The sequence below is a fragment of the Cibotium barometz genome, chromosome 26, assembly GCF_041138505.1.
Source record: "Cibotium barometz isolate CiBa-2024 chromosome 26, ASM4113850v1, whole genome shotgun sequence".
NCBI lineage: Eukaryota > Viridiplantae > Streptophyta > Polypodiopsida > Cyatheales > Cibotiaceae > Cibotium > Cibotium barometz.
In genome coordinates, this window is record NC_141071.1 from 9,558,486 (window position 1) to 9,567,391 (window position 8,906).

At 42.1% G+C, this 8,906-nt stretch overlaps 1 protein-coding gene across 1 annotated transcript; it reads right to left on the reverse strand.

Annotated features, from left to right (window-relative positions):
- Nucleotides 1-2,269: 2,269 nt before the first annotated feature.
- On the reverse strand, nucleotides 2,270-6,223 carry LOC147623645 (uncharacterized). The gene is made up of 6 exons (XM_086820232.1): nucleotides 5,921-6,223; nucleotides 4,689-4,800; nucleotides 4,113-4,620; nucleotides 3,450-4,013; nucleotides 3,105-3,364; nucleotides 2,270-2,974 (listed from the first exon to the last, which is right to left on the reverse strand). The coding sequence occupies exons 1-6, from the start codon at nucleotides 6,021-6,023 to the stop codon at nucleotides 2,746-2,748; spliced, it is 1,776 nt and encodes a 591-aa protein (XP_086676358.1). The 5' UTR covers nucleotides 6,024-6,223; the 3' UTR covers nucleotides 2,270-2,745.
- Nucleotides 6,224-8,906: the final 2,683 nt, after the last annotated feature.

Consider the following 8,906-nt stretch of genomic DNA (forward strand, 5'->3'; position numbering starts at 1 on the left):
TGTGGTTTCTCGTATCCTATGGTTTAGTTAAGCCATTGTGTTGTTATCTTGATTAAGTTAAAGTACAGGTTTATCTTTTCCCTGCCTTGATGCTTGAATGGCTCCTCCTCGAAGATGCCAAAATATCGTCTCGAGAAGCGTGCATAACGACGACTCTAGAGAGAATGCCCCGGATGTGACTCAAACTCTCTCCTTGGGAGTCCCACAAGAAACCAATGGCCAAGTTAGCCTAATAATCATTTAAAAAAAGGTTTTTGATTGATCTTTAATGTTAGCATTAATTAAGTAAGAAAGAGGATACTAATTTTTCTTACTTTGAAAATACCAAAGTTCTTGTGAAATTATTGCTTTCTCGAGAAAATGATGTGGTTTCTCGTATCCTATGGTTTAGTTAAGCAATTGTATTGTTATCTTGATTAAGTGTACATCTTCTACCCGCCTTGATGCTAATCTCATTCTTGTGCATGTGTAGCCAAGCGGCGACGTTAGCGAGGCCCGGACTCGGTCCAAGGTATCTCTCTACCATTGGGAAGATGGAACTCGCTGGTTTAGGCGAGTGTCATAAATGTTACCTAGTGCTACGGATCTAGGCTAGTGCGGTGATTAAGCCCACCGTAGCATGTAGACATCTCTCTGAGAAATAGAAGGATCAAGCGATGGATCCTGAGAGGACGACAGACCAGCTTGAGTCCTCGCCAGCTATCAATGAGACGAGACGTATGGTCCCATAAGGATTGCCCAGTCTATAAAGGCTGGAAGGCCGAATTCTAGATCATCGACAGAATAAAGCGAAGGAATAAGAGAGCCTAGATCTAACTATGAATGGATTTGAATCTTGTATATATTTTTTAAAGTACCTTGTCTTCTACTATTGTTATATCATTGTTAAAGGACTATTTTAACGAACATTGTGTAAGATTCCTAATTAAGGAACTTGTTTATATGTGTCGCACAGCGTGGTAAAACTAATCAAAAAACAAAGTTGAGGCGTGAGTTGGGTAGAAAGTGAAAAGATGGAATGCACCATTCTATAGACGGATGGGACTTTCCAACAAATTTTTTCGAAGCTCTACGCTACATATGTAGGTCCTTGAGCAACCCTACTCTAGAGAACTAGGTCGATGACTATGCCTCGTGTAAATGGGAAAAAAAGGGTTGTTCTAAGAATAAAGAATAGCGGTTGCCCAAAATAAGTCAATCACTCCATGGGTGATTTGATCTTAGTCATTTAGGAGACCGCGCTCCCCTTGAGGAGTTGAACTAGGTCTTACCTTTTTGTCGTATCCTCGCATCCTTGAACGATCGAAGTGTCGACATATAGGAAATTTTCTTTTGTTATTAGTTGACTATCTTAAAGATTCCCCTTCCTAAGTTGGGAGACCTTACAAAACCGACTAAGGCATAAAACCATTACTTACCACATCTTCACATGGCCACAAGCTCGTCAAAAGTCAAGTTCATGTACATGGTGAACAGGCAAGCATCCCCAACCTATAAATTGGACGCCCACACATGCCGGTAAGCAAACCAAACACTTCATGTGAAAACATGCACGCAAACATAAATCACATATGATTTGAATCTTTGAATACTGATTTGAAATAAAGACATTGGTGAACGTGTGCACACCCCCCCCCCCCCCTCTCTCTCTCTCTCTCTCTCTCTCCCCGTAGGGTTTCTCTGCAGATATGATAAAGATGCTCTCCGGATTCTCAATACTGTGTCGGGTCTCTCTTTGGAGGGCTCTATTTCCCTATCATCCCTGAGGTGACCGTGCTCTCTCCCCTCACAAAGCAGTACATCAACAGAAGTCGAAGGGAGGCTGGGGGCAAGTCTGTTACCACATGGAACCAACCTTCTTCCAAGGTTGGAGGCTTTACAATTTGTGAAGCCTTTAATTTGGGCACGCAGCAGGAGGCATAACTTAATGCAGTGGCATCAAATGGCACCAAATAGAAGAGGAGGAGTATCACATGGCACTAAGTAGAAGCATAGATTTTCCACAGAATTGGATGATGCAACTGTTTTGTCACTAAGGTTGTCTGCACTATCCTCTTAGACTTTGCCCCCACTCGTCGTTGTGATCATTCCACACAAGAACTACATCACATGCCTCGTTATTCATAAAATAACCAACATAAACAAATTCACAACATAACTGCCCTCCCTTGCACAAAGCACTGTTTTAAACCTTGGTTTCATCCAAACCAAAATAAACCCTACAAATCCATGCTCAAAGTTCAAAGGTATGGGCAGCAGCGGCATTGTGGAAGCTGAAAGCAGTGCATACGCTCTTCTAGAAATATCAGAAGTGTTGTTGCAAGAAATTAACATGCACAAGCAAGCGAGGCCATGTAATCACATACATGCACTTGTCATTTAGTGCCTCTTTTTAAAAAAAACTCTATTAGCCTTGATACCAGTCGAAATCCTATGATTCAAAGTTCCCAAATCCAGACAAGCCTCCACACAGCTCCAAAACCCTCTTATACTTTAGAGAATGGAATGGCTCCTCACCTTAGTGAATATAGTATAACCTATTTCTAGCACTAAACATATTGCAATGCAGAGATGCTGATACGCCACTTTTTGGCAAGGACCCAAAAAAACCATCTGAATCAGGGTAGCAGAAAATGAACAACTGAACAATGGCTGCAAGCTACTTTTTCAATGACTCATCAACCATGGAAGTAAGTGAGTGCCTTCAAGTCTTCAAAGCAATAGGAATTGAACAGCAGCTGCAAACTACTTTTTCGATAACTCGTTCTCCATGGATGTAAGGGCCTTCAAGTCTTCAAAGCAAACAGATACGGCATCAAGTCCCACCTCGATTCTGCTGAGTGTCTGGTTCAATTGCGACCCATGCCATGCCTGTCCTTCACTGCTTTTCAGCACCTCTTTTCTTACTGCAGGGTGCAAGGTTGGCGCAGGTACAGCTACCCATCTTCTTTGATTTTGTGTCACCTCGTTCAAGCTGCAGTTTTCAGAAAAAAATCTGAACCATATTATGATTTGCAGATCACACTAACATAATGTTATGCACAATGTGTGCGAGTAGCACATGAAATGGCCTGATGCTCAAAGAAAAAGACAGCTCCACACACCCGTCTAGTATTTTGGAGATGTTTGGAAGCTCTCTCACTCTGTAGAACACATCGTATACGCCATTTCCACGCCTCCTGATGGTGTCAAGGCTGCCATAACTTCCACAAATGGAAAGAAGTTGGTTTTCCGTAGTCTCCCCACTGACTTTGCTCAGTCTCACCACAGTTGTAATGGGTAGGTCTGCCCTGACAATGGTAAAGGCTTTGCTTTCAAGCTGCAGCCATCGGGCTGCTAACGCATCGTCCATAGCGTCTGCTGTCTGTTCCAAAAGACAACCTTCAGAAACAGAAAAATGCATGCATCCCTATTGCAACAATAGAGCTCAACACAGCCACCAGAATTACCTTAAACTCGATGTAAACAGCACATGATCCATTCAAACTGGGCTTCTTGAAGGAGCCTATGACCTCTCCATGGATTGAAAGTGCATCCTTCACCAAAGCAAGGTTGCTGTGACCCGGTAGATTTTGAATACAGACTGTGAAGCCTGAATATGGAAATTTAGTATCATTGCTCGACACTCGTGCAACAGCCTCCTTTACATTAGGAGGGGTTCTGTCTTGCACCTCTGCTCGAGGAGAGGCACCATTTATTTCAGGAGATTTCTGAAAATCGAAGCTAACTGGCTTTGCTTCCTTGCTCCTTTGCTGATTCCAACCATGAAAACGGCTGTCCTTCAATTTCATGCTTGAGAAAGAATCCCTCGTGAAGTCAACAGTACGATCTGTGGGGCTCCTGTCTGCTGGCAACTCTGCTCGGGTAGTGGCACCATTCACATCAAGTGATTTAAGAAAACTGAAACTAACTGGCTTTGTCTCCTTGTCTTTCTGCTGATTCCACCCTTGAAATCGGCCATCCTTCTGCTTATTGTTGGCTATATAATCCTTCCCCGACGCATTCATACCTAGCTGGCAAGACTCAAAACAAGGAAAAAAAGAAGCACAAGGTGAGATTCTTATCTTAACTTTGAAGTTGAGATAAGAGAGAAAGGGCCTTCAAAAGCTTACAAAATTTTTATTTAGGTTGTTTGAGATTTTGGAGAAGCCAGCTTTGCCTCCTGCTTCCCCTCCTGCTTGAGGAACATCTAAATCAGCAAAATCATCTTGATTCGCACCTTCTTTTCTCTTTGACAAACTCAACTTGGCACCAGGAGCTGTCTCTGACTGGTTTTTGGCATCCAGTTTGTGGAGGGAGCTCATAAATTCCTGCCACTCATCATCGTGAACAGACCTACTGCTGTCATCTTGAGGGGTATTGGAGTTGGCAGAATGGGGCTCCGTTTGAGCCTGAACTCCATCGTCCTTTTGGCCACTTGTCGTTTTTGGCTTACCTCTCATTTTTCCAAGAATCAAACTTGTAAGCTTGTCACTAATAAGCTTGGAAGAAGATTCTTCAGCAGTAACTTCCGGCTCGTTGACATTGCCTGCAATTGATGCCTCTTTCAAAACTCCCTTCTTCTCAATCTCATCATCTTGTTTAGCTGAAACTTCTCCTTGATTTGCAGCCATGAACACCCTGCGCAAAAATTTAGTTGTTACTTGGCTCAATTATGCTGAGGACATGTTGTGCAACCAGTGGCATACCCGGCTGTGTCATTGGAACTTTGAGTCGAGCTGCAAGACTCCTCAAGAGCTGCGCTTTCTGCATACCATCTCCAAGCAATTTGCTTCGAATGTGAAAGCACAAGACCATGACCTAAAATAAGGCTTCGTGTCACACCAATGATTGTGTAAACACGTAAATTGACGCAAAAAACTTGCCAATGATTAAAATAGCATATGAAAATCCATTAATAAAAGCATGATGCTTGTACCACGCAGGAAAAAAATCACCAACAGAATGCCCACAATCCATCGTAAAACTAAGAGCCCCTTCCCAATTGAGTACTGTGACTCACGAGCTGTATTGACACCACCTAATTTTGATTGAACGCATAAGTGCACTCAAAAAGGGAAGTATACCAGGTTATAATGAGCATTGACTCTTTGCTTAGGGGGTTTACGATAAAGGCTTACAGAGCCAAGGAAAAGCCCCAAAAACCATCAGGAGCACGTGACAATTGTCACATGCTCCATTCAGCCATGCCCTTCTTCCCTCCTATTTTTGGCAGAGCATAACAAAAGTTACATTAACTTGTTTCTGTTTGCAGCCATGTAAGCAGATGCTTACCAAGCTATCAGGGCTCAGCCATTGCCTGGTAACATAGCTCTATGCCACACGTATGCATGCACATGCGCGCGCGTTGAGAGAGAGAGAGAGAGAGAGAGAGAGAGATTCCTAAGGTTTGTTGTACATCAATGAAAGTTGTACAATGTTGTGAGTTTCTGAATCATGCCACCATGTTTTGCAATTTCAGCTTCAATGTGGCAAACCTTCAACATAATTGTCCAAAGTATTAAGCCCCCGAATTTTGGCTGAGAGAGCTCAGGCCAACGTTTGAACCCAAGAATGCAGTTTGACTCACTCTTTGGTACCATTTGCTGCTCCACTGTAGTCCTTACCATAGAAGCCGAGAGGACTGTGGCTTCTAGGACACAGAAGCAATGTTATGGTCTAAGCACAGAAATGCCAGTGCAAAGGCCAGAGTCAAGTCAACCCCTAAACCTTAGCAAACCCCAACCATAAACTCTGAACCCTAACATGAACCCTAAAGATAGACAGTAGGGTGTGTGCTTTCAATATCCAGACAAACAAAACCTTCACAAACCTTACCCTACACCTTCATCCTACGCAGGTAACCCAAAACCTGTACATAGAACAACATTCATCTGTGTGATACCCAGACAAAAAATCTTTTATATGAAATCTTGCTTGCCTGGCTGTTTGAGGAGCTGAAGCTCTCGCAGGGAAACAGCTGGAGAAGAAACCAGGCGGGAGCAACGAAGGCCTTGAAGGCTTACTCGGAGAAGGCGGACCATGACGCCACCAATTCGACCCTCCACAAAAAGCTTCACAGGCCTCCTTTTGAATGCTGCTACATGCTGATGTTCAGTTTTTTAGGGTGTGTGAACGCTTAAACCCGTCTTAAACCCTAATATTTTCTCTTTGGGTGTTATGAAAGTGGTTAGACTATGGTATACTGATGAGATACGGGCCATGTCATCTACTGGGATTTGATCATTTTTATAATTTTAAAAGAGGGTTTTTCACCATAGATTAAAAGAGGGTTTTTCACCACAGATTATTTGGCCCGTCACTTTATTTGATAATTTTTATAATCTTTTAAACGAAGGTACCTTGATTTTTTCTCAACAAGAAACTAGAGATATCTACTCAACACAAAGGAATACAAGGACGACAGTCTACATCCTTGAGGGGGTAGCTACACATCCTGCTCTAGGCATTGGTGCATCCTTGCTTGTGAGAAATCCATTGATAGAATGTGAGTGAAAACTTTGGGATGTATGTCATAGGGTTTTAAGCATTTTACCAGGAAAACCATTTGATATTAATTGATAATGTCATGAAAATAATGCAACACTTGGAATGTCACAAAACTTTAAAGATGGTATGGTATACCAAAGTACTTCTAGGGACTTTATATCGCTTCTCATGCTTTCCTAAATCAAAATGAACATTCCTCCATCCATCCATCAGGAATTGATCGGCCTTCTTAAGGGGATCGGGGGGTGAGAAGGTGGGGTTTAGTTGAGGAGTTGGCCCCCTCCCTTCCCCTTTGTTTGTTCCTTTCCACTATGTTGCTATTCATGGAAGAAATGTAAACTTTTTAAAAACAATTTGACGAATCATATGTACAAACAATGTTAAAAAGGAATTTATTATTTCATTTAGTAGACAAAGCATGTATAACATCATTGTGCTTTGCTTCCCCCTTCATGTTGAGGGTGTGTTGGGGAGCCATCTTTTCCCTTCATGTCACTTGGCGTGGGAGTGGAGCCATGAGACTCTCCCTCCACATGTTGGGAGGTGGGTTCGTGTGTGTATAGTGGAGTACTCATACTCTAAACCTCAGTATTATGTGACATAGCTTATATCTCATCAGTATAGTGGAGTTCTCATATCTAATAGGATTTGAGAAAGGAGGGCTATACAAACTTGATGCCTCTATTCCAAAATACTAAGCATGTCATGGAAACATCAAATCTAAGGAGGATTTATGGCATGAAAGACTTGGACACTTGAAGCATCCAAGTTTATGTTCATGCATCAAAAGAGTCTAGTCATTGGTCTGTCCAACCTAGAATTCAATAAGATTGCTTAAGGATTTGAGAAAGAAGGGTTAACCAAACTCGATGCCTCTATTCCCTAACACTAAGCATGTCATGGAAACATCAAATCCGAGGAGGATTTATGGCATGAAAGACTTGGACACTTGAAGCATCAAAGTTTATGTTCATGCATCAGAAGAGTCTAGTCATTGGTTTTTCCCAACGTAGAATACACTTAGAAAATATTGAAGCTTTGTGTTATGGGAAAACACCAAAGAAAACTTTCCTAAAAATGCCACTAGAATGACCAGAGTTTTAGAACTAGTTCATTCAAACCTTTGTGGACCAACAAACACTGCCACACTCAATGGTAAACATTACTTCATGACTTTTATAGATGACTTTTCTAGAAAAACATGGGTCTATTTTCTTAGGGAAAAATCTGAAGCCTTCACACACTTCAAAGAATTTAAAAAGATGGTTAAAATGGAAATGAGGAAACCTATCAAGGCCCTAAGGTCAAATGGAGGGGGAGAATACATTTCCAATGGGCTCAAAGAATATTGTCAAAGCATGGCATCAAGCAATAATATATCACTCCACATACTCCTCAATAGAATGGAGTTGCAAAAAGGATGAACCCAAACATTAGTTGAAAAAGCATGGAGCATGCTTAAGGCCAAAAATCTACCTAACATGTTATGAGTAGAAGTTATGGCAAGAGCTAGCTGTATATCTCCAAAATAGAAGTGCAACAAGGGCATTTCCTAATATAACTCATGAAGAGGCTTTTACGAGTGTTAAGCTTGATTTTTCACATTTGGAAGTGTTTGGATGCACTGCCTATGCTCATATTCTAGATGTTGAAAGAAAGAAGCTTGATGATAAATCTAGTAAATGTATATTTATTGGATCAGCTTCTTGGTTTTTTGTGAGTAGGGCTTTAAGCTACGAGTAGGTTGTTGACGTTGAGCACAATCTTTTGATTGTGGCTTTGGGAGTGATAGTTGTGTGTTTCCTTCATGAAAACCTTGAGCTTTGAGCATGTTGGCACCATCGTTGTTGGCTTCGCTATGCTTGGGGTTGCCTAATTTTTGGTCGTTGGGACTTTGGTCGCAGCTCCTTGGGGATTTGTTGTGGTGGATAAGCACATGCTATGCTTTTGGGTAGCCAGAGGTGAGCATTGCCTTCATAGTAGCCTTGTGCTCTTAGCAGGCGGTCAGGGACTAGCCAACGTTGAAGGTTTGGCTTAGGGTTGGTTTTTGTCTGCTTGGTTTGCTTGTTGCTCTTATGTTTCCGAGATAGCTGTTTTGGGATCCAGAGTTCTATCTAGCCATCGTAAAATCCTTGAGCTGCAAGAAGATTTTGGGCACCCACCATTGATTGTCATGATAGTGGTAAGAGATCAAGGTGCTTGCAATGTGGATGGTCGAGGATGTAGAGTTAAGGGGTGATTGTCGACGATGAGGCTTGATTGTCTACATTGGATGGTGTCAACAAATGCCCCTTCGACCAGCTTTGGTAAGGCACGGGGTGTGGTAATAGGGGAGACTATCGGTGATGAGGATTCCAACATTGTGGAATTTCAACTTGAGTTTGAAGATTTTCACCCACATTAGTTGTGTATGTGAT

Bases quoted from the DNA above. Each gene is read 5' to 3' on its own strand.
- LOC147623645 (XM_086820232.1), bottom strand. From the start codon at position 6,023: ATGGTCCGCCTTCTCCGAGTAAGCCTTCAAGGCCTTCGTTGCTCCCGC. The intron at 4,621-4,688 runs GTATGCCACTGG...ATTTTTGCGCAG, and splicing joins AGTTCCAATGACACAGCCGG to GGTGTTCATGGCTGCAAATC. The intron at 3,365-3,449 runs GTAATTCTGGTG...CTTTTGGAACAG, and splicing joins CTGTTTACATCGAGTTTAAG to ACAGCAGACGCTATGGACGA.